This window comes from Prinia subflava, chromosome 5 (genome assembly GCF_021018805.1).
Source record: "Prinia subflava isolate CZ2003 ecotype Zambia chromosome 5, Cam_Psub_1.2, whole genome shotgun sequence".
Lineage (NCBI taxonomy): Eukaryota > Metazoa > Chordata > Aves > Passeriformes > Cisticolidae > Prinia > Prinia subflava.
The window spans coordinates 25,042,138-25,067,470 of NC_086251.1; the positions used below are offsets into that span (position 1 = coordinate 25,042,138).

The window sequence follows — 25,333 nt, forward strand, 5'->3', positions numbered from 1 at the left end:
CCTGCCTGTGGTTATGTGAAGAGCATGTACCATGTGGCAGTCCCAAAGACAACTCCAGAGAGTTAAGCATTTAAATAGTAAATAAGTAATTAGTACATGCTAATTAAATACTACCTTAAAACATATGGAGAAATGCTGAGGAAAAAAGGGAGCAAAGAGAGAATTAACTTTTCTCAGAGGAAACACAGCAGTGAGTCACAGAGGTGTCAGCCTGGCCATATTTTAAATAGTGCAGCTACAACTGTGGCTATGAAATCCCTAGTTTAAATTCCCCTTTAAGGGGTTGCTTCAGAAAATCCTCTTTTTTCCTAATCCCTGCTCTACCAGAGACAGCTCCATTCCAGGCCTCAGCAAGAACAGTGCAGCACCAATGGGACCAGCAGAGCACCAGTCATGGATGAGACAAGAGCAGCACAGGACGGGACCAGTGCAGTACCAGATGAGCTCCTGAGCAGCAGAAGACATTTGCATCAATGAACACAAGCCATTTCATTAAATTCAGATTCCACTGCCCCCTATGGGGGCTTCTGAAGCCATCATGCAGTACAAGCTTGTCCACTTGTACTGGTACCAAGAGGAGGTACAGTGGGCCAGTCTTAGAGGTGTTCTACAGTCTGATCTATACAAATGAGACCTCGGGTTTGTCCCTCTCTGAAAGTGGTGGTGGTGGCACTGAAGGGCTGCCTTATGCCATAGGGGATGAGGATCACTTGGCAGACATGGACTGAGCAGCAAACAACTCCAGCGTCTCCCAGCTGGGGCTGACACCCTCCCTCGGTGGGAGTGGACTGTGTGCACAGATGTACTTCCACCTCCTGCCAACCCCTCCCTTTGTTTACTCTGCAAGCACTTCACCAAAGACCTTCCTGCTCCTCCCCACCAAGATGATGGCTCTGTCTCCACTGTTTAACCCTGTTTTGGACATACGCCTTCCTGCACTCCTGCTCCTAGTTCTGGCCCAAGAGCACAGTTAATGGGTTCTCCCACTTTGGTTGAGATGATGATTTAGGACAATGGGTTCCCAGCACATGCAGGCAATTGTCCAACAGATGAATGTGTTTATTTAGGAAGAGTATCCCAAATGTTTATGAATTTCCTGGCAGATAGGACACAAAAATGATCCACAGTCTCTGGACTAAGTATTGACCTAGTGTCTTCCAAATGAAGGTCAAGTCTCTTCCCTTCTTTTTTACCCAAAGGGAAACATTTTTCCTGGTGGTGACTCTACAGCGATGATGCTCAGAGACACAGACTCAGAGATCCATGGACTATGTTCAGTTCTGGTTTCATCCTGCTGCTAGCACTTCTGCAAATGTAAGTCCCACCATGAGACAGTAAGGAGCAGCAGGGCCACAACGTACAGAAACCATGAGATGGATCCAAAGAGACTAAAGAAATAGAAAGATACGGGAACTATTACCTTTGGATTAATTTCCATCAGGCCAGGACTGATGGCCCCATCAGGTCTCTGTATCTGTGCTCCAGATCCTATAAGAATCTGGCTGGCAAGTTCCAAGAAAAATTCAAAGAAAATAGCATTTCCACATCTAGTACTTGGCAGACTAACCATCAATGTCTTACTGACCAAATTTTACCAGGCACAGGAATAGAGGGCCAAAATGCTCACTGCACGTGTCCCACAAGAGATTACCATCAGTCCTGGGGACCCAGCCTCCCGTCACAGCAGAGCTTCCCTGCCTAGCAACTGCAAGGGATACGAAGTGGGTGACCAAATCTGCCTGAGCTCTCCATCCTCACTGTGCACTGAGAGGGTGAGAGGGAGTTTATAGAGCATGGAACTCGCTCAGACCAAAGGTCAGTCCAACACCTAAGCACCACTTAAGTGCTATTTATGTCCCTGTAGTAGGCATAAGAGGAATAAGTGTGTACAGGCTTCCTGTGAGAGTGACAGTCATCCATGGTGAATAGCCTCTCTTTATCTTCAGGGGAAGCTTCCCCTATGAGTTGCACCAACATCATTCTCAGCCTGCTCACCATGTACAGTCCTGCCACTCTCCTCCTCCTGCAGGCTGGGACAATATTAAAGGAAAGGGCACACAGTAAGCCCAACACCCAGTTTGCACTCAAGGAGCAAACCGACCGAGACAGGCAGTTCTTCTCCCATTCTACTGTCCCTTTGCAGGCTCCAGAAAATGCCCATGGTCACACTACCTGAGCATATAGGATCACACAGTGAAAGAGTGCAGCAGTGTGCATTCCCCAGAGGAGCTGGGTTAGCATTTCTGAGGGAGCCTGAACAGCCATTCTGCAGCTTCTAACAGTGGAGACCTGAGTGAGCAGGCTATTTTCTTGCCTTGATGTCTCTTGAAGGAGGTAAAGTATATGCTTTGAAAAGCATAGAGTCAAAATAAAGCTGTGTTTACATAAATATCCAGAGTCATCTTTGAAGGTGTTTTTTGCACTGTAAAACACAGAAGCAGAGGGAAGAAACAAACCCACTGGGGTACTAGGTTAAAAAGAAACACATGACTCCTGTTTGATTAGTTTATTCTGGCTTCCTTCTGACACCAGTGTCACCAACCCAGTGAAGCACGGTGGTGAATCTGACTCAAGAGATAAGTCTTTTGAAGAGTTTCACAGTAGTGATAAGAGCTGAATGAGAAAGTAAGAGCTCTCCGAGTGCAGCTGTAATAGACTGTAAGCAAATAGATGGTTGCTTGCAGAAATGATCCTAAATGCTGGACTGGGCAGGACAAAAGTAGGTGAAATTGATAAAGAGGCACTGCATGAAGGATTAGCTTCTACGTGATAGGTCCTTCTAGGAGGAAAACGATGAGCAAAGCTGCCTAAGTTCAAGAGCAGTATGTGGCCTCTTGACAAAAGGAGACTGACAGTGCTGTTAGCAGCCATCCAATGTAAGTCTGGTTAGCAGAAACCAAGTGGAGAGGCATTTTGTGTCCTTTGGAGATTTCCCCTCCAATTAACAAGCAGACACCACTGTCCATAAGATTTTTTTAAAAAAAACCCCAGAACTCAGTGATAAATCAGTTCCTTAAACCCAATCTAAACCTTCCCCGTTCCAGTTTATGACCACTCATCCTCCTGCTATGCACTTAGGAAAGAGCTGGCTCCATCTTCTCAGTAACTTCCTCAGCTGTGCAGGTAGGCTTCGGCTAGGTGCTCCTGGAGCTGCCTCTTCTCCAGCTGAGGAAGTCCAGCTCTCCCAGCTACTCCTCACAGGAGAAATTCTCCATCTCCCAGTTACCTTAGTGACAACCCCCTTGATGCACTCAGATTTATCCATGTCCTTCTGCTATCAGGCAGCCCAAAACTGGATATTGTATTTGAGACACAGTTTTATGATTCTCAAGAAAAAAGGGGATAATCACTTCCCTGTGTCTATGTACCATGTCACTCCTGCTCCTAGCTGCCTTTGCTACTGGGGCAGAGCAGTGGGTCAGTCCGTCCATCCATCCATCCATCCATCCATCCATCCATCCATCCATCCATCCATCCCAGGGGCAGGAGTTAGGGTTTGTTCTTGCTGATTTTCATGAGGTTTCTGTCAACCTATTGCTACAACCTGGGCAGATGTTTCTGAAGGCAGCCCCCACGTATTCAATTTATTTTTCTGTTGCAAGCACACGGACCTTTCTGAAGATGCATCTACAGATGTGCCTTAATTAATTCTTTGTTACAGCTTCAGATGAACAATACAGAGAAACATTTTTTTAAGACCAAGATGATTCATTAGGACTGCCAAGGTTGTGGAAAAGAGAGTAGTTTAGACACACGCAATTCTTGCCCCAAAGGACCACAGACTCTGCAGTAAGGTTCATCCATCTTTTCTTTCTGCTTCCTTTCTGAAAAGAGGAAATCATACTAATGAAATTTCATACTGACATTTTATGCCCGAAATTCCTGGCCTGTTTTAAGAAATCTGCCTGCTGAACAATATCTGGAAAAGTTTGCCCATCTTTGAAGTAAAGGCACTGGCAACTTTGTGAGCTATTGTGCACGGTGATGCTTTGCACAGTTCTATGTCAAAAGAACTTCTCCACACATTGTAAGATCCCAGGAGGTTTGCTGGATTTAGTAAGAAAATCCAAGTGTATTTCTTCCATCCTCCCCATTGTCATGCAGAGTGAGAACAAAGAGGGGAATGTATTATGTTCTGGATCTTGTATCACCAACAGATTTGGTAGGAGAGAAGTGGCTACAGAACCTCTACGTATCATCTGCAGGAAGAGAAGGTTTCAGCTTGACTCACTCACTCCAGCAGAAATTTGTGGTGCTGGCAGTCAGGAAAAAAATATACAGGAAAAAAAAAAAGCCTTTAAAAAAGCACCTTTCTGGTGTCAGCTGACCACAACGATGCCTGAATAGCAACATAGTTAAATGAGAAGACAAGGGCAAGCTACTTCCAGAAGCAACTCTCCAAGCAGAAAAGCCATTTAAATGAGGCAGGACAGAGCCAGCCTGCCCACGGCCACCACACACTTTAAACACACTGTCCTGGCAGGTGGCACCAGATGGCACTCTTACACAAAAGCTTCTTTTTCACAGGGTCTGCTTGCAGGCAGAACTCGTGTTCAACTATAAAAACATACCACCTGTAATTGGTTAGGGGTTCCCTGACTTCTGACCACAAGCCCATGTTGTACCTGGTAAAAGGGCTGGTGTCAACACATACTATTTTCATTTTGGTAAAGGAATAAATGGTCTTGGCATAAAGCACTTCCTATCAGCATAGCTTTATCCATGCTGTATGTGTACAGAATTAGGGAAAGCACAAAACTCCTAGCAACAGGTCTCTCAGCTATGAGTAGGCAAGGCAAGCACTCAGTCTTGGGGTGATCTGCCTGAACACTGTGGACTACATTGCCTCTGATAGAGCCCAGTGGAATCAGTCCTTGAGGCACAGTGCTATCTTGGAAATTAGGAGCTGGCAGGATCTCTGACGGATGGGGCTGCCTCCATAATCTCTTTCCCAGACCCTGTGTGCCTCTGCTTGGTGCAGTGCATTTAATATTTATGCAAATTCTGCATCTCTACCATCTCCCTCACAAAAGAGACAACATAAAAGGCTTCAGATATATTTTGTGTAGCAACGCAGAAACGGATTCTGCTCCACAGAAGTGGAGTGGATTCACCCTCTCCTTGTTCCCTGCTCCCACTGCAAGGATAGTCCTCCAAGACGCTCACAGTGTTACACCGGGAACACGGGAGGTGCCACTACTGTGAAAGGGCAATAGTAAGCCATTGCTCACATCTCTGTCCGGGCAGGCACACGGCTGCAGCCGCTCAGAGGCTGGCGGAGCCTCGCGTTAAAGCAGTGCCCTGTTGCCCAGCGCCGATACCCACGCTCCAAACCACCTCTGGGGTGATGCCCTTTCCACTTCTGCCTCAGGGTTGGATCCTGCCTGGCGGAGGGGCTGCAGGATCCCACGGAAACTCCCATGGAAAGCTCGGGCTCTACAGCAAAGAGTCTATGCGAGCTCTCAGGGACAGTTGCTGTACTGAGCCTGACTCCTGGGAGAGGCTGGGCAGTTTCCCTAGAGGTGAACAATGCCCCTTTGGTTCCTTGAGACTGGCAACACATTTTCCGCCCAAGTCACTCTTCCCCCTCACCCTTCTCTCCAAAGTAAATCAGCCGAGCCAAAGCGCCAAGCGATAGATGCTTCATCTCCCAAACGCCACTCTTGAGGAAAAGTTACAGGCAAAGGAGAGAGGCGACGCTGAGCCCAAAGCTCTCCCGACGGCAACCGGCCGTGCCTCCGGTGCTGCCCGAGCTCACGCACGGCAGGTCGTACGGTCCCGGCCTGGCACCGCACACTTCTGCCCAGCCATCAGGCTCACAAAACCAGAGTGTAGAACAGCCCCGAGATTCCCCGGCGGGGTCTCCTCGAGGTAACAGCGGCCGGGCCATCCAGTGGGAAGCCGGCCGTGTGCGACGGCGGGCACACGGCCACCTGCATCTCCGGGGCACCCCGGGCCAGGCGGGGCAGGGCGGGGACCGAGCCCGCCGCCGTGTCCCGTCCTGGCCGCCGGGGCCGGCCCGCCGGAGCGGCGGTGCTGCCGGCGGTCCCTTACCACATTGCTGAGGAAGTCCGCCTCGCTGAAGTCGCCGAAGTCGAGGAAGCCGGTGCCGGCGGCGGGGAAGAGCCGCTCGGCGGGGAAGGGCTCCAGGATACTGTCCATGGTGCCCGCGGCGCCGGGGCTCGGCCGCCCCCCGCGCTCGGCCGGCCGGGCTCACTGCGGCCGCACGCTCCCGCCCGCCCCCCGGCGGCGGCGGCCCATGGGCGGCGGGGCGGCAGCGACCGCCGGGCGGGCACGGGAGCGGAGCGCCGCGCCGGTGCCGCTCAGGGCGGCTGTCAGTGCCCCGCTGCCGAGGGGCCGGCGGGCGGCCGCGGCACGCCCCCGCCGCTCTCCGGGAGCCGCCGGGGCGGGACTTCCCGCGCAGACACCCCCTCCAGGCAGCGCCCCCGCCTCCCGGGCAGCCCCCGCACCGCCGGGCGGGGCGAGGCCGCTGCCTGCCCGGGGCTCCCGTGCTGTTCCCGGCGCTGCGCTGGGACCTGAGGGCGCTGCTGGTCCCGGCAGAGCCGTGTCAGTTTGACCAACTGAGCAAACCTTCCTTTCGGCTCTTCTGCATCCCTCGGGGAGCGGCGCCGGGAAAGATGGGCTTTCCACGGGGTCGGAGCTTGAAGGGCAGCCGGCAGGGAGGTCTCCTTGCCCCGATCCCCGCAGCGGGCTCGCAGGTACGCTAGCTGCAGCGGCACATGTGGCTGCTCTGTAATTAAAGAGCTGGGCACCATTAAAGAGCTTCAGGAAGATTATATGGTTTCAGATAAATAGGATTATGGATCCCTGTCCTCTCTGATCATTACTCCAACCAACACTCACGAAAACCACTTATAATAATCCCGCTGAAGAAGCCCTGATGTTTTATTAATCTGTCCCTATTTTCATGGCTCCACAGAGAACAGACTGGAGTCCCAGCTCCAAGGAGAGGCTTTCTTGGTCACAAGCATCTGGAGAAAAAATCCCAAAGACAGCAGTGCATCTCTCCTGGGGGAAACCTGGCCAGAAGTTGGGGTGTCCTGGCAGCAGTGGGGGTCCTGGCAAAGAAGTGCTGATCTGAAGCTAGCTGGAGCCTGAGCTTGAACCGAACACAGAGTTTTCATCGATCTAGGCTCTTGCTCCACATTCTTCATGGCTGTCAGAACTAAAAGCACAACCCAAGGTGCTCCTTGGCTACTGGTTGCACAAGCAGCCACATCCTGCACACAAAAGCCTTTATACTTACACACACAATGAGCTCTTTCAGTTACATTTACTTTTACCTTATGTTTCAGTCAAGTGTAAAGAGCCTTTGGGTAAAAGGTCAGAGATGTAAATTCCGCCAGGATGGAGTTGTGCGGAGAAAATAATGCTGTTTTTACTTCCTGAACGGTAAAGAAACCTCTTTGTTAATGTGGATGCCAGTTTGGGTTTAAAGGGAGAAACACAAAAACCTTTGCTGCTGTAAGATGGGAAGAAGAAATATGTCCAGACCCTTCAGCAAGGAGTAAAACTGTCTCCAAGTAAGGGGGAAGAGGCCTTTCCTTTAACATCCCAATCAGCAGGGTTCTCAGCTGCAAGGATTAGACAGACAGAATCCTGCCATAGCAATGGAGTGACAGCCAGGGTCACAGAGCACAGACACAGAGCCACAGCAGGGGCAGCTTCCCCTCCTGCCACTTACCAAACACAGATAGCTCTTCCCTAGCTATGAACCTGGTTTCACTGGTTTCACCCACTGGTGAAACCAAGAGTTTCTGGTTCAGTGCCTTGCCCAAGCTAACACAAGGAAGTCTCTTCTCAGGACACACTGTATTTATCTTCAGGCTGAGGAAGCTCAGATAGTGTCAGCTATGGTTTGCACAGCATGGGTGGCAGTGTCATCTGAAAAGGTCAGGCAAAGTAAACCTCACTTGTTTGTCTGTGCTCTGAAGGGAAAATGCTTTGGCACAGTCAGGAGCTGTGAAATCCATTCTGGAGATTAAAATATCTCAGAAAAAAAATGAAATTGCCTGGTCTGAAACCCTGCTTCTATTGAGTGCTTTTAGTACTGCATGTAACTGCCCAGATGCAGCTTCTCTGCCTATCATGCTGCACCTTTGCAGGCAAGGAAGAATCATAACAAATATCCCATTTTGGTGTTGAACAGGAAAGCTGCTCTGTCCATCTTGGAGAGCTCTGATGGGAACCCCCCATCCCTAGCATTTGTGTAGGGCTTTGAAATGGACACTTTGCTTATGTCAGATATGAGTGCAGTTGACTAAAGGCAATGGAAATGTCATCTAGGTGGTCAGAGAGTGTGGCTGCTGATCCTCTGGAGCCAAAAAGGAGAGTCATTTCTGCAGGCAAGCAGTTTTGTGCTCTAGAAGAGACCTGGAGACAGGTAAATTGTTGATGGGTGAGAGGAGGCGATTGCAATTCAGAAAAACTCAGGCTGCTGCAGCTGGCCATGGGTACCTGCAGCAAAGGGGGAAAGTACAGGCTGAGGGGCACTGCTGAAGCACAGGCCTGGTGACTGCAGCGCTTGCAGCCTTTGAATGGTGCATCACCCTTACTAGAGCATCTTTAAAACCAAGTTCTGCAGCCATCTCTTGGGACATAGATACAGCAGAGCAGGAAGCAACCCTGGGGCAGGGGCTGAATTACATGACCATTCAAATTCCTTCTCAGCCCAGTTTTCTCTAATTTTATACTGAAATTTATTTGCAATCTGATTACAGCAGAAGATTGAAATAGCAATCAAGTATGTTCAGGCTGAATCTGTCAGCCTGACAACAGGTAAGTCTTCCTGGCCTCACAATATTTGGTACTGCAAATACATATGTGACTAACCAAGCTAATTTTATCACTGCTGAGAAGTGAATCATCAGTCCATTTTTCATAAGAAAGGGATCCTGCTCTCCTGTGCTCCATCCTGCCTGGTCCTGCTCCCACTACTCGCCTTCATGTCCATGGAGTGAGAACTGCAATCTCTCGTCGTACCACTTTACATTTGCTTTGCCTTCACCCTGCATTGTTGTGAGCAGGACACATAAGGTAAGCAGGCCCTGAGTTTGAACACATGGACAGCAATCCAGGCTATTCTGCTACAAGCCAGGCTGAAGCTTTTGGTTCCTCCACCCAGGACTGTGCCAGGAGGTTTCACAAACTCTTCAAGGATGAGTGTTTCTTGAGGAATGCAGGGTGAAATGTCGGTGATTTTTGGTCTGCTGCATGCAGGCTCTGTTGTTACAGGAGGGGTCATCTGTGTAGTGTTTGCAGCCTGGACAGCTGGTATGGGAATGATTCATGCTGTTAGAACTGCTTTGCTTTGGGGGTCACTCTTTAGGACTGCCACCAAAGCAGCTTTTACTTCAAGTACGTGAAAGATACCATTTGTCCTGTTTATTTTTCCAGTGTTGGTGTTTCATAATGGATGGAATAGACAGTTTCTGCCACAAGCTGTCTTCCTAGCCATGAGGGTTTTCTGGAGCCATGCAGGCTCTATATTTTGGCCCTTCAGTAGCTCTTTGCAACAGTCTTGCCTTCATTTTGCGTTGTCTTTTGTCTGGATTAATTACTTCTCCATATATTGCTTTGGTGTGGTTTTGCTCACTGTTTTGTGCACCACAGACAAAGGGAGCAACTGCTGCATTGTAGGTCCCCTCTGCTCCTGAAGGCCCACTGAGAACAAGGTGAGGATGGAAAGGGGACTTTCAGCCTAGTTCAAAGAAGAGGTACTATAGTCTCCAGACAGGGTCTTAGGTGTCAGGTCATGTGTGATGGCACAAGGAGTTACATATCCAACCCTTTGGCTGTGATTTCTTCATTTAGGTTTTCATGGGACAATTAAAAACCCAGGGGAAAGGCATGATAGAGAGTGATACAGCAAAACATTCTCTAGCAAAAGGTAACTTTTGAGGAAGGACTTGCAATCCCTGGAGCCTTTCTTTGCCCTCTGATCCACAGCCCTGCCTCATCCAGGAAATCTGTCTCCCTTTTGATTTCCTTCCAGCAGCTGGTTTAAACCCTCTCTCTTGCACACACACTTCTCTCTCCAGCCAGCTTCAGCCGCTTTCCCTTTCCTTCCTCCTGCTGTGTACCCTCCCAGCCAGGTACCCAGCACACCTGTTCCCACCATTAGCAAGCAGCAGTGGGACAGGGAGGGGAGCCCGCACAGAGATCACATCCATTGCAGCTCCCTGCTAGAAACAGAGAAGGGGGTAACATCTGTGAAACCAGAGTGTTCATACATCTGCTGCCACAACTGAAAGAGGGAATGAATTGTGTTCTGCGTATTGCTTTGTGTGCAGCTACACAGAACATCAAATTAAATGTCTGCCTGCCAGCAGATGCACTTCATCAATTACCACCAAATTCAGGTAGGTGTGAGCCATGCTGCAGCGCTGCAGAGAAGTGCAGACACACACATGTGTGTCATAAGGAAAGGTGCACCCCAACTTGTGCTTTTCCCCCCCCCATCTTGCTTAGGAAGTAGAGAGGAAAGTGAAGAGCATATTAATTGCATGTTTGCATATGGCAAGGATCCATGAATGCTGTGGTTTCAGTGAGCACCCTAATGCTATGTGGGGAATGAAAGGGAAGCCACAGAGCTCAGCACTGCAATTATTATTCTTTCTGGGGTAAACTTGGGGCCCTTGGATAGAGTTAAATCAGCCTTGCAAACAAGGAGCAAGTGACAGACAAGAAAGGAGGAAAGACCTAGGAAAGGAAAAGCCTTGACTACAAGACACTGGACCCTAGGAACATCCCTTCACAAAATCCCTTTAGCCTCCTTGGAATGTGGCTGAGCTGCCTGTGGATGTATGTCTTTCTGATGGTATATCAGAAAGCAAAGCCCCCAAATAGTAAATGGATACTGTAACAAAAAATGAGAACTGAAAACTCACCACTTAGGAAGTAACTGATATAGGAGGAGAAATCTCTTTGAAATTCCCTAATTTCTTTGTGGCAAGCTAAGACCATTCCTTTGCATTGTCACACACAGTCTCCCCACTTTATACCACAGAAAGAGTATAGGCTGGCAATCTCCCTGGGGAATCAGACAACTCCCAGGCTGACTGGATGCAGAGTAACTTCAGCATGAGGGCATCTCCTTCCAGCAGTTTGTTAGCATTTGAAGACACTATGTGAATGGGAAGCTGCAGACAGCAGAAGAGAGTAGCCAACTTTGCTTCCTATGCACTACTTTTTATTTACTAGGCTTTTAGCCTTCATGGTGGCAAGACCTGCAGGCAGACTTCACAGGGCTGGAGACAACCCGAAGTGTCATTCTTAGGGGGATGTATTGCCTCATTTCTCCTATTTCCTGGAACTCAAATCTTTCCCTAGGAATGATGAAGAGCTGCACACTCTGACTGAATTTTACCACAAGAAGATACCTTGCTTCAAGGAGTGGGAAGCAAATGGCTTTGGTACAGGAGGCAGCTGAAGAGTTGCTGGAACAGGACTGAATGAGTCAGGGCAAGGCATGGCAACCACTCTGCTTTGACACACTCTATGTGCTATCCAGAGTCAATTCCAAACTCCCAACTACCCACATGAATGACTAGAGGGCAATCCATGCAGATTTGTGCCACGTGACCTCTCAAACATGGTAGAGAAGTTGGACACTCGCTTCTTGGCTACATCCAACAGAATCTGCCCAGAACCAAGCAGATAACAGCACACACAGGCTGGTCAGGGGAGTGGGAGGACGATATTTCCTGTACTGCCAAGGGTTAAAAGCAAGATCCAGATACACAAGAAATCCTGTGAGGAGAAAAGCACAACCCAGCAATTCAGGCATGTCTCACCCCCGTTCAAATGACATTGTTTCAGTGCTGTCTGCCTCCCCTCTCAGTGGTAATTACAGACTTTCACTACAGGGGGAAGAGAACACGGTGGAAGAAACCTTCATTACAGACATCTAGAGAAAAGCAACCCCAGTGTAATGTCTCAGGCACATAGCCAGGATCAGCCACCAAAGCAAAACACTTTTAGGACAAAAATAAAAAGGAGGGAAGTGTTAAGTGATTTGGGAAGATCAGAAGCCCACCAAGTTGGCTGCTGTACAGTGCTGGGTGTGGGGAGCACTTTGGAGGAACTGGAATACTGCCCTGCTTTTAAGTGGTGCGGTTTGCATTTACATTCTTCCTTCCTTCCTCCTTCTCTGGGTGCTTGTTATCCCTGATGTCTGCATGTGTCCCTTTGTCACCCCTGGCAAACACCAGTGGGCTGGGAATGGATGGTTTTCCTAGGCTTTCTTGCTTGATGTTTGTCAAAGGGGCACATAAAGCTGTAGGTGTCCTTGGCTGACCCCTCTCCCTTTTGCACACCTAACTTAAGATATACACTCAAGAACAGGCTTCTTGTATTCAAAGCTGGAGGCTCCTTCTCACCTTGTGTGTATTACACACAAGGGGCCCAAAGTCTGGGTTTTTTACAAAGGATGCAAGAGGATTTTTCTTCCCAGTAGGTCATACATCTGCCCATGACCATTTCCTATTGCTGTGGTGCATCTGTCAGGGTTGGTGTTGACCTGCCCTCAGGTGGCTGACACCTCTGGCAAAAAAATGGTCTTATTCCTGCTGCTTTTTTCCCATCATTCCAGCTTTCTGTTGGCAAGTGGCGTAGGTCCAAGCTAAGTTGCTTTTTTTACCCCTGGGCATTCACATGTGTGAAACTGAGAACCACTATCATGGCATAGTAAACTCAGTGTTTGTGGGAGAGGTCACTTCAGTGACAAAATTTTCCTACAGAGCCCTTTTTTGTTGCTGATGGTAACACCTTGTTCTTGCAGGATTTGGGGTTTGATGCTACATTAGAAAGCTACTTCAAACCAATAGGCCTTGTCCCCAGGCAGCTAACAGCAGGGATGGGAGAGGACCAGGAGGAGAAAAACGTTCAATCAGAGTGCTATTAAGATGTGTCTAGGGAAATGGCTGAATTTTAATTGTTCTTTCCTACTCAGTGAATGAGCACAGGAAAAGATTTACCTTCTGGCCTTTCCATTTGGGCATGTTGACATTTCCAGGCGGCACTTTCCTCTGATGGAGAGGTTTGACGTCAGGTGGGCTGATTAAAGCCTGCAGTGCCTCTGACTCATTTGGCTACGTCCTGTGCAAGGGGATTTGTAATGTGTCTCTTGTCTTTCTTTCACTCGTTAGGGGTGGTTTTAAATAAATAAGGCTAAGCTCAATTCACAACTTCAGGGAAGATGCAACTCGGCTCAGGCTCAAATACGCATCACCATGGCAACAGATGCTGTCAGGCACACACAGACGTGTCACTCTCAGCAGTGAACTCCCGTGCCCTCCTCTCCCTGCCCAAGCAGTCCATGGGGCTGGGGTGGGATGCAGGAAAGCTGGGTGAGGCTGGCACTATCCACACCACTCAGGCATGCAGTTGTTCTTGCGAACTGGCTTTGCTGCTCTCTCAGCCTCAGGAGAGCTCACCTGGGCCAGCCAACTGCCCTCATGCTGAGCAAGAATTTCTTTGGGGGAAGCTCTGGTGAATGAAGTTGCCCCTAGTGTGACTTTGTCAACTTGCAAAAAGGAGGGGAGGGACTACGTGGATCAACAAGTCTTATACAGCTGCTGCCAAATGTGGCATGCTCTTCATGCATGGATTGAGCTCTGACATAAAGAAATAAAAATTATCAGCTGCCTTCCGTAAGCCCCACTGAGCTAATCCCTCATGATTGCTAGAGAGATGCACAGCAAGGAAACAGAAGTGGGGAGACACGTGGCTTCTGCAGCTGACTGTGGGGTAGATAGGTTAGCCACAGCAAGGCAAGGCAAGGCAAGGCAGTGGAGTCCCTGGGTCCTCTGTCCCAGAGTACCTGTGTCTCCTTGGCATACTGAGCAGGTCCCTTTGGTGCTGCCATTTTCTGTACAGCTTTTGATTAATCAAGAATTTGGGTATAGCAGCAGCCTAAAACACGAAGCATGAAACATGGCCAAAGGCAGCATCACTAAGAAAGAGGCTCTTTGAAGTGCTCAAGAATGCCCTGCCTATGGCTTTGCACCTGAGCATCTCTAACATCCACTGATTATACAATCATCAAAGTTGGAAGAGACCTTTAAGATCACCAAGTCCCAACATCCACCCAGCAGTACCATGGTAACCCTGAAACCACTAAACCATATCACCCAGCACAGATCCAGATGCCTCCTAAACACCTTCAGGGATGGTGATTTCACCACCTCCCTGGGCAATCTATTTCAATGTCTGACCACCCTAACAATGGAAAATTTTTTTCTAATACTTAATCTGAATCTCCCCTGTCTCAAGGCCATTTCCTCTGGTTCTTCACTGCAGGCATTGTAGAAGAGATCAGTCCCTCTACCTGGACAGCACCTCAATGCCCTTTTTAAAATGAGGGGCCCAAAATTGGATGCAGCACTCGAGATGTGGCCTCACCAGTACCGAGTACAGAGGGGGATCACTGCCCTGGTCCTGCTGGCCATATTCTTGATACAGGCCTGGATGCCATTGGCCTTCTTGGCCACCTGGACACACACTGGATCATGCTCAACCACTGCCGATCAGCACCCTCAGGTCCTTTTCTGCTGGGCAGCTTTCCAGCCACTCTTCTCCAAGCCTGTAGTGCTGCTTGGGGTTGTCATGACCCAAGTGCAGGACTCAGCACTCTGCCTTATTGAACCTCATGCAGTTGTCCTCGGTCCATTGACTGAGCCTGTCCAGATCCCTTTGCAGAGCCTTCCTACCCTCAAGCAGATCAACACTCTCACACAACTTAGTGTCGTCTGCAAATTTACTGAGTGCCATCAATCCCAATGTCCAAGTCATCAATAAAGATGTTAAACAGGACCAGCCCCAAAACTGAGCCCTGGGGAGCATCGCTAGCAACCAGCTGCCAGATGGATTTAGCTCCATTCACCACAACTCTCTGGGCCTGGCCATGCAGCCAGTTTTTTACCCATTGAAGAGACCACCCATCCAAGCCACGAGCAGCTAGTTTTTCTAGGAAAAGATGTACTATAGAAATGAGACATTCTGGGTTTGTGTGGCAAACAGGATTGATAGTGTTGCCAGATCTTCCTTTCTTCAAGTATCTCAGAACATTTAGCAGTTTTCTCAAAGCCTGGGCACCTGAAGCCCTGGAAACTTGGAAACTTCTTGCCTTCCCTGCTCTTAGGTGACTCCTGACAGTTGCAGGGAATTGGCTGAAAATGCACCCCACTGGCTCTGACATAGGCGGGCAAACCTAGGAAACCATCATTTACTGGTTTTAATCCCATTATTTTTAGATCACGCCCATTGAGTGAGTTCTGAATTACAGTTTTTGGTTTGGCTTGTGGGCAAGCACAACACACGCAGGAAAGTGTCTGAGTGCTGTCCCACTGACCTGAGCTGCACCAAGAGGCAGCACATACCCCATTGGACATGCACAGGGGCATGAAGGGGCACAAAACAATTGAGGCAAGAATCAAGTCTTCCCAAATAGATTTCTAGGGCTGGGGAATGCTTTCTATCTTAATCCTCATTTTGTATGTTTAGTGCTTCCCCATGTGGGGTGCCATGTCTTTTTTCTACCACAGATGATTTGAAATTAACCTTACCTGCTACAGTCACTGCACCCTGCCACACTGGGGAAGTTAATAGCATTGGAAGAGTTTGAACTTGTGAAATGTTTCTATGACTGCATAGATTGAGCCACATTACCATGACAAATCATTGAAATCTGGGAAATCTAATTTACAACACAAATTTCTTTTTTGTGTGTGTCTTTCCCAACTCAAATTCAAGCCAGAGAGTGTCTGGATTGTGCAGTAACTCTAATCTAACAGAACTGTGGGTGTAAGTAGGATGAAAAACAATTGCATGAGGTCTCCAGGGCTGGTCTACAGTGACTCCAAACCCTAAACTGCTTATCCCTTGAACGTGGTTTACAACGGCAATGGATCCTGGTGGAGCTGTGTAACCAGTACTTAAATAAGGGGGAGGCAGCAAGACCTCCTGATTCAGTGGCATCTGTTCTGGGAAGGGCTGGCCCAGAGGCAGCCACAGCAAGAAGGTACTGAAACCCACTGTCTCCTCCTAGAAACAGAATTGAAGGTCACAAAGTAAAGACCCCTGCAACCAGCACTTGCCTCTGATTAAAAATAAATCTTTTCATGCACAGACAGTGGTTTGAGGAAGGAAAATACTCAACTGCAGTGAAATCTTGGACAGTTCATGGCTGGACACCTCAGAGAGGAAACACAAGTGGCATCACTTCAGGTAAAGCTCTATACCCCCAGTCACTAGCATCAATGCACAAGAATACTCCCTTCTCTCAAATTTAACTTCCTTCACAATAAAACTGATTTTTATGGTGCTTTTATCTGGGATAGTGTGAAAGTAACTCACTCTTAGGAACGACTGAGATGAAAGTCTGCTTGGTGTCACCAAGCCACCTCTGAAGCCAGGAAAATCATGATTCTCTGTAAACAGTTGGTGTTTTGCCCCAGTATGGGAATTACCATCATTATTTCCAAGTGATGGGGGCTGCCACTGTCTCTGCCAGAATGATAAACAGAACAAAGCACTGTGGTATGGTCCTGCCACTCCCTGAATTGCACTCTCAGGGCTAGCAGACAGCAGAGATATTTGGGCACTTAGCAGGCGCACTTCTTCCTTTAAAATGCACTGAAGAAAATACTGGTAAAATACATTACATGAATGGTCCACATAACTTACTGCTGTCACTTATAACTGAGAAGGAAAAGGAACCGCAAAGAAAGGAACTAATATTTGTAGGGGTGAAAATATCCTTCTTTATTCCAAGGGCATGGCTTACAGTCCTATGAACCCTTTGCAGAATTCAGGTTTTCATAAAGTACCTGAAACAGGGGTTTGAAAATGAAGAACTATTAAAAAACCTCAGCACCCTAAACTCCGCATCAAACCAGAAATGTTCCTCATGAGCAAGTTAATATATAAATATACTTCACATGGTATCTTTATTTCTGTGGAAGACCATTACATTTCTAGGAAGTACCCAGTGCCTCCTGGCACAGACCAAGGGAGGCCATGACTCGAGCAACAGCTGTAATGATCCCTTCACAGAATATTTTGCACTATTCTACACAAATGTTAATTCTGGTGCCAGCAAGTAGTTTTGCCTGGTCTTTTGCTGCCTGGTCAGTCCCATGTAAGTCACTCTTCCCTCACTGCAGGCTGCCGTCCTCTCCTTCTTGACCAGATACCCAGTGGATTATTTTTGTCTCAGATCACATAGTCCCAATGGTACAATTACACACTGACCTCAAAGACTCGCTTTTAAAATTACCCTTCTTTAGCAAACCCTCTGTCTAGTGGGTTGGGTGGTTTTCTTATTTTTTATTTTTATATCTAAATGGTTAAATAGTGGGTGTGGTTGGGGAGAGAGGAAAAGAAGAAAGAGAAAGAAGCAGACAGAGCAAACAGCAGGGGAGACAGTTGTGAGGGTCACAAGTGTGCTCAGGAAGGGCAAGTCCATGTGCTCCATGGAGAAGAGGCTTGGCTTCCTCTCTTTCCTCGGTAACATCTTCTCCTTGAAGGTCAGTTCTTCCTGTCAACAAATGGCATTTCACTACAGAGACAGTAACAGGCCCTCCTCCTCATAGCTACTGCTAAGGACTTATTCTTGGGAACTACTACCTAAACCAGAGACCAAACAAACCAGCAAATTTCAAATATGGCGTGAAACTTGGAACTTTCCTGTAAGTGCTCACAGATGTTAAACATTTTACAAGTAGAAGAGACAGAAAAGCAACTCAGAAGGGCTCTGAAGGGCCTAGAACAAACAAGCCTAGGACAGGGGTAGGCAATCTGTAGAGATGTGTTCACAGTGAAACCCATGCAGGACGGGTGTCATTTTTCCATGTTGCTGTTCAGTTGACAGTTCCACCAAATTTTTGAAGGCCTTCATAGAATGCATGAAATCTCTTCAGGAGAGATGAGCATCTTCTTTGAAGATTATGAGCTGGAGGGAATAGGACATCACTCTGTCCTTGGACAGAGAAAAGGAAAAAAAAGGGAAGCAAATCACAGGCTGACAGGAGAAACTTCAAATATGCTGCAACTTCTCACATCCAGGGTGCGCACACTACTTTTTGAGTTTGCTACACAATAGGATTTTCCCCTCCACACTATAAATAGCTTTAAAACCCATCTGAAATGGTTTTAAGGCTGACGGGAGCTGCAGTAAATTGGCTTCAAGTGATAAAAGGAGCTTTTTCTGGGCTGGTTGTGAAAATTTGCCTTCTAATAGCCGCCTGCCACCTGGGCAGTGGCTGCTCTTCCATTGCGCCCACAATGATCTCCTTCACCCTTCACATCCTCAGGTGTGCATATCTATTCCACACTGGTCTGCACACCTTATTTTCTGTAGCTTTTTCCGCACACTGGCTAGGTCTCAGTCCTGACAGGATGAGCTCCCTTTGTGTCAAACCTCACCAACAAAAGGTCAAGAGTAGTATTTGGAGAGGAGGCCTGCAAATGGTGCCCTGATGTATTTGAGAAGAAGGCAGCTGTCACTCGGGTGACTCCTGCTCTTCATGGGAGTTTGATTGCGTAGGACAGATGTGAACACCATCAGATTGGAAATGATCTTTGAATGTTTGGTATAGTCCATGTTCCAGCTGTCTGGGAAAAGACAGTCCTCTTCCCTTTTTTCTTCCTACAGCTCCCCTTGGACACAGCATCTTTTCCCCTTCTCCACTGACCACACCACTGCGCTGGGTGTTGCCCTGTGCTGTTGCACAGCTGGCTTCACCCACACCCGCAGTGACTGCATTTTATGGGGAGTGAACTGATTTTTACTTTGGGGAGGGATTTTTTCTCAAATTTGTGAAAAGCTTTTGAAGCCTGTGAAATTGCAATGTACTTGCTACCTTGCTGGAAGAGACAACAAGCTGGTTAGCACAGTCTTGGCTGCAGCAGAAAGCAGGATCAGAGCTCCAGTTAAGTGATACCTATAAAAGCTGGCAAGGGATACAGTGAGGATGAACAGGCATCTGTATACTCACCACTTCTTTCATTGGGTTTAAAAAGCCAAATCCACCTACCAACATTTGCTGAACAGAGTTTGTTTCATGAATATCAGTCAGCAAGACATCAGTCAAAGGCATTCATCTATAAAATAAAAAAATTCAAATTCCAAACTCTGCTCTTTTAAGGAGCTCTGGTAAATTTGCTCCCTTTTACAGTCCCAGGGTCAATCAATTAGCAGCTGCCTGGGGGAGAAACTTAATTAAGCTCGGATAACACAACAAAAGTTTCATCTCCTTGCCCTCCCTCTATACGCATCCTCATTTACACATCTGGATAAAAGCTTCACAGCAAAGCCTGGAGAGAGCAATTGCTTCAAGCAGAGTCTCGGAGAGCACATCTGAGCTCCCAAAAAGCATTGCAAACTCTTGCATCATGCAGAGGCAGGAGAAGGCAAAGCAGCTAGGAAGTGAAAAGATCCACTCTGGCAAGCTGCTGCCACGGGGATAGGGTGTCACTGGGAACAACAAAAGGTGATTTTACTGAGGAAACGTGGTGCCACGACTTATTAGTCTTCCAGCAGAAGCAGGAATCCAGCGCAGCTCTGATGGTGCTGCTCTTGCAGCAGGAGCGAGCCAGCCATTCAGGACTAGTCTGACAAATCTGGCTCCAGCTGCTCGACTTTATTAACGACAGAAGCCCTGGAGGGGTGGGATCCAGAGGCATCACAGTGATTTTTTTTCCCCTTTCCTAAGCACAAAAGACAGAAGTGGAATGTAGCTGAGGAATGCTTCGCCCTTGGAAGGGATGTAATAAATCTCCTTGGATGTGATATTTGGTTTATTTTGTGGGAGTCATTCAAAAGGAAAATGCAGATTGTGGGGCTTAGTGCTCAGCCTATGCTGGCAAAGGATCCCCGACAAAGAATGTCCATTGGCAGGGAATTTCCTGACTTTGCAAGTGAGCAAACGCCTCTTTCTCAGTTACTCTAAAAGCTGTTTTGTTATTATATAAAAGGTTCTATAAAGCAGACAGTGATCAGTTCTACTCCAGATCCACCAGAAGAAGGACAAATAATCATCAGCCTTATTTGCAGAAGGAAGGATTTGTGCTATGTGCAATAAAGTGCTTTTTCTCCAGGACGGTCTCCTGGGCCACAGGGGCTGCTGGGGAGGCTGTGGCATCCAAAATGCTGGAAGCATTTAACGCCCACATCACGCTCTGCTCCTGTATGACTCCACTTTGGAGAGGGGGGATAGCTTCAGCAATCTCCCAAAGTCCCTGCCAGCCCTCTGGTGATTATTATTGTATGATTATTATTTAATAGCAGGAGTTGCCACCTTTGGGATAGGGGAGTAAGGAGGATTCTTCCTGTGCTGAAGGTCACTGGACCTAGGGATGCTTTAGCAGGCAGAGGTCAGGGAAGAAGGAAACAGAAAGGTACTGATGTGCAGATGGATTGGATTGCAGCAGTATGGCAAAGAAAAAGCCCAAAGGTGACTATGGACCCACCACAGAGCAAAATTACACCAGTTCACTGACAGTGCTAGGCTGGGAGGAGGGTTCTCAGGTGTACAATAGAACTCCCTGGGGAGGTCGTGACAGAGGCCAGATGGCTGTAAGCCACCTGGGAACCCTAAACCAGGTTTAAAGGGGACCTGAAAGGGGAGTAGACTGCATGGAGCCAACCAGAGCTGTCTGCAGCAGTTCCACTGCTGAGAGAATCACCACAGGAGAAGGTAGAGGGGACGATCAGCCACTAGGGGTATACAAGCTATTTTTCCATAAATACTTAATTATTGGCATTGGTGGTAAAGTCCCAGCCATGAAAAGCCCTAAGCCTTTCCCCCGTCTGTTTGGACAGAAGTGGGGTAGCCTGAGGAGGCAGAGCTGCCATTAGAGCACCAGGACACCTGAGGAAAAGTGGGAGTGTGGTCCCTACACACACTCAGTGAAGCCCAGAAACCGCCCAGGTTATGAGTGGTGGCATCATTGATGGAGACCACAGTTCAGACAGGTCACATACACAAGCCTTTGTCTTGTCACTCTGCTCATCCTCCAGAAATACAGTTTTGCTCACTCCATCAGGTTACTGGAGATTCCCCTTTCTCATCTGCTTATGAGAAGAGATTAAAAAGGATACCAGATGTTTGCTAAGATTTTGATTTCCTAGAAGAGAACATGTTTGCAGAGCTCAGTAGAGGGATGAAGGCCTCCACAATAGATTGTAAGAATCCTTCAGGTTGTTGTCCACCATTGTCACCTACTGGAAATTACATGTTTTCAGTGTCTCATGTCTTGTCAGGGAACACAAATATTTTCTCTGCTTCACCCTGTGTTTTCACATGAAGAGGAGGTGCCTGTGTGAAGCAAGTGACCTTATCAAGAAATTAGCACTCTTGGGTTATTACCAGGGCTGGACTGAGCACTTTGCTGTTGTTATCACTGCTATTGATTTTACATTTATAGAGAGCTGCAAATTTACACAGTGCTTAATAAATACAAAGTTTCCTGGACTGCAACTAGTGTAGGAGAACTGGGAGGTGTTTAAGAAACCAAACAGCATAACACCATTTAAAAAAACACAATTACATGACATTTCTATGTTATTTTTTCCACTACAGTCATAGGCTGAAGATTAGGGGAGCTGTTGCCACACTCCCTTACAGCAACACACACATCAAGACATTGCAAGAGCAAACAGATCTAACATTCTCCCAGACAAAATGGCAGTTTTATACCATTTATCCCACTGACATAATTCAAAGTTTTGGACAGAGGGATCTAAATTGTGTTGGGTAAGAGTAAACCAGCAGAAGACCTTGGGTTCTACTGCTGCTGTGCTACTTAAAATTTCACCCAAGTTTTCCAAAGATGCAAGCATTTTCCTCCTGCAAGAGTGGGGCCATAAGTATCATACTGGGATATGACATGGGACATTGCTGGACTGAGGTATTTGTGAGCAGGAAAGTGATAGTTGAATTAATTCCCTCAGGGCACAGCACCATTTTCACTGTGGAGAAATTATTTGTTTGTCATCTTAAAAATTAAACCCTTTTGTCTGGTGGGTGTTTAAAAAAGATGTTTTTCCTAAAGGAACCTCTAAGAGCAGAATTAACATCCCCGTCACCTCCACCACACATCTGAAAGTATCACTTTGTGTGACACTTTGTGGCAGAGAGACTCAAAAGAAGGAAAAGGAATAGCAATTACGGGACAAGGAAACTGGAAGACGCAAGGGAAAAGTGGAATTCGTAAGGCCTTGACAAAAGGGAAGGGAACACATGCTGAATCCAGATAATCTCTGAGGAATTAAATAGGTAGGTTGAACAACTTCTAGTGAAAGCAGTGGGTTAGGCTGCAGATCTGAGTCATCACGTATTGGTGATCAAAGGGGACTAGACAACAGTAAGTATTAGCCCAGAGTTTGGGAAGCACTCAGGCAAGGGGAAACAAATGCCTGAGGTGATGTTTGAGGGAAAAAAACCCCAAACCCAACAAAAAACCTCCCAAAACAAAAAAGGCTTTACGTGCAGAGATGACATGTGGTACAGCTGAAACTCTGTCAGGAAACCCTGGGAGAGATACATGTTCCTGCCAAGAATTTGGGTCGTCTGCAGAGAGTTCTGTCTTCAGCTCCTCCCAAGGAGTTAAAAGTTCTGCCACTCTTCACTCACTGCTTTTGCTGCAGACCTGGCTGTGAATCAGGCGCACTGCTCACAGAGTTTACCTTGGCAGGATGTGAACGTCTACTGCGGGCTACAGGGTGTGGACAAGTGTGCCCAGGCCCTTTTCTGCACAGCTTCTCCATATTCTCTAGAGGCTGGCATGGATGAATGGCCCAGCCTTGGAAAATATTATCGTCTCCCAGAGAATGCTGGTTCTGAGCTGTATCCAAAGGAAGCCAGGCAGCACTCAGGGGAAAACCTAATAAGCAGCTGGGTGAAACTCCCTGGGCTCTAAACATGGAGGGAAGCAGAAACCACCGCTTTGAGAAGTTCACCTGAGAATATTCCCTTACATCTTAGCCTTGGCACTGGGCTTTCAGCCCAGGACGTGCCTATGTGCCACACATGGTGCCACCTAACAGATTTTTGGAGTGCTGGGCATGTGTGGACATGGCATATTTATTTGTCTGCCTCTTTCACCAGGCTATCCCAAAATACTTGACCAGATTTTAATAGCTTGACACTCCAAGGTTCCACAGCAGGATTTCCCCAAGTAGTGCTTCTAGTGAGAAGGACCCACCCATCCAAACTAAGTTCTGCAACCACCTTCTCAGGTATCTTCTGAACCTTTCACCCAGAGACCAAAGGCAGTCTGTCCAGTTCTATGATCCCACAGCGAATTGCATATTGTTCTAAATATGAACTTTTCCTCTGTATGTGACTGCCTATCTTAGCAAAACAATCATGAGGGCTAAGCCGTGGTGGTTCTGCTGTGCAGAGTCCTTGCCAGTGCTCTTCACCGAACATTTCGACTTCACTTAACCCACCATTGCTCCATCAGTACATCTTAATGCATCTGCCAGGCACAGATCATGTGATTCAATTTGGAGTTTTTCTACATGGGCCAATAGATATCAGAGTCTGTATTTGAGCATATACAAGTTATTTTCAGCTCGTCTGTGACATGCAATTACACCCACCAGGCTTGCAGAGATATATAAATCATGGAGGTGTCTAAAATAACAGGTCCTGAGGAAACATCTGTCACCTCCTCAAGCTTGTGAGGGAGGAGGATGAAGCATTCAACTCCACAACTTCCTGAGTTTTCTTTTACCTCTAAGAAAGCAGAGAGCAGCAAGTCTTTCTGACACAGCCCAGATGCCCTGGCAGTCGGATATTCTCATTGACTTCACACTGCATTTGACCTGTGAGGGTAACATAAGCAATACTGAGATGCTCAGCAATTTGGATGACATCTGTGCCACCTCACCCTTATCATCAAAAGAAATTGATTGCTTCAATTCTCTTTTGTTTCTGTGGGTTCCCCCCCTCAAACAGACTGGTGGTTGGCCCTTTGCACTCGATCTCTTAATCGAAGGAAAACAGAACTTGCTGTGCTGGAATCTAGTGACGGCTGTTCTAGTCCTGAAACCTGCCACCGTCTGCCATGTGAAGGATGTGGCCCAGAGCCTCGCCTAGACTACAGATACTCCCCTTTCTCCTTGAAAAATCAGGAAAAGCTGTGAAGTTTGCCCTCTCTCTCCTTTTGAAGTGATCTGATTTTCTCTCTTGGACCTCAACCCCACTCACTCTTTGGTGCTCGTTTTAATGGAGAAAACCGCAATGGAGCAGCGTAAGAAGATGAAAGCGATTTCCCCCGGCCTGCGGGCGCCCCAGCGGCGGGGCCGCCATCAGCCCCGCCCCGCGCTCGCTGACGGGGCGCCGTGAGGGCAGCGCGGCCGGCCCGCGGCGGCGCCGCCCCCTGGCGGCGGGCGGGCGGCACTGCCGCGTCCGTGTGCGTGTGCGTGTCCGTGTCCGTGTCCGCGTCCGTGTGCGTGTCCGCGTCCGCGTCCGTGTCCGTGTCCGTGTCCGTGTCCGTGTCCGTGTCCGCGTCCGTGTTCGTGTCCGTGTCCGTGTCCGTGTCCGTGTCCGTGTCCGCGTCCGTGTCCGTGTGCGTGTCCGTGTCCGCGTCCGTGTGCGTGGCCGTGTCCGCGTCCGCGTCCGTGGCCGTGTCCGCGTCCGTGTTCGTGTCCTCGTCCTTATTATTGGCCGTGCCGTCCCTGTCTGTGCCTGTGTCTGTGTTAATGTCCATGCCGTAGATATGCTCTTCCCTGTGCCCCTGCCCGCGCCAGGGCCGTGCCCTTGTCTGTGTTTGTGCATTTCACCTTGTTGGTGGTGTGGCCCTGGCTGTGCTGTCCCCGTGGCTGTGCCCATGGCATTTTGGCCATGGCCATGGCCACATCTGTGTCCTTGCCTGTACCTGTGGTGTGGCCGTGGCCCAGTGCCTTTTTGCCCATGGCTGTGCTCATGGCCAGCACCTTTTTGTGTGTGATGTGTCCTTGTCCATGCCTATGTGGTGGCTGTGGCTGTGGTCACGGTCATGACAAGTGTCCTTGTCCTCAGCTGTGCTGCAGCCATGACTCTGCCGTGGTAGTGGCTGTGGCCATGGCTTTGTCCATGCTGTGCCCATGTCCTTGCCTGTGCCTGTAATGTGTCCATGTCTGTGACCGTGGCCATGCTGTGCCCGTGTCCTTGTCTGTGCCTGTAATGTGTCTGTGGCCGTGGCCATGTCCACGCCTGTGGCCACGCTGTGTCTGTGCCCATTCCTATGCTGTACCTGTGGCCGTGACAGTGTCGGGACCATGTGCCCCATGAGTGCTGAGCCAAGCCTCGAGGCCGAGGCT

The 25,333-nt window shown here is 48.3% G+C and overlaps 1 protein-coding gene and 1 long non-coding RNA gene across 4 annotated transcripts in view; both read right to left on the reverse strand.

The window, feature by feature from the left end:
- CREB3L1 (cAMP responsive element binding protein 3 like 1) overlaps positions 1 to 6,360 on the reverse strand; it is a 45,689-nt gene extending 39,329 nt beyond the window's left edge. Inside the window, exon 1 of one of the 3 annotated variants that reach the window (XM_063398481.1) lies at positions 6,055 to 6,360. In XM_063398481.1, coding sequence (XP_063254551.1) covers positions 6,055 to 6,162 — 108 coding nt within the window. In that variant the 5' untranslated portion in view covers positions 6,163 to 6,360. The remainder of the gene's footprint in view (positions 1 to 6,054) is intronic. The other 2 variants (XM_063398482.1, XM_063398480.1) reach the window with 2 other exon arrangements.
- Positions 6,361 to 16,777: 10,417 nt separating this feature from the next.
- LOC134550587 (uncharacterized) lies at positions 16,778 to 24,361 on the reverse strand. The gene is made up of 3 exons (XR_010080364.1): positions 24,240 to 24,361; positions 23,764 to 23,854; positions 16,778 to 17,560 (listed from the first exon to the last, which is right to left on the reverse strand). It is a non-coding gene; the product is annotated as an uncharacterized LOC134550587 (long non-coding RNA).
- Between the last annotated feature and the right edge of the window lie 972 nt (positions 24,362 to 25,333).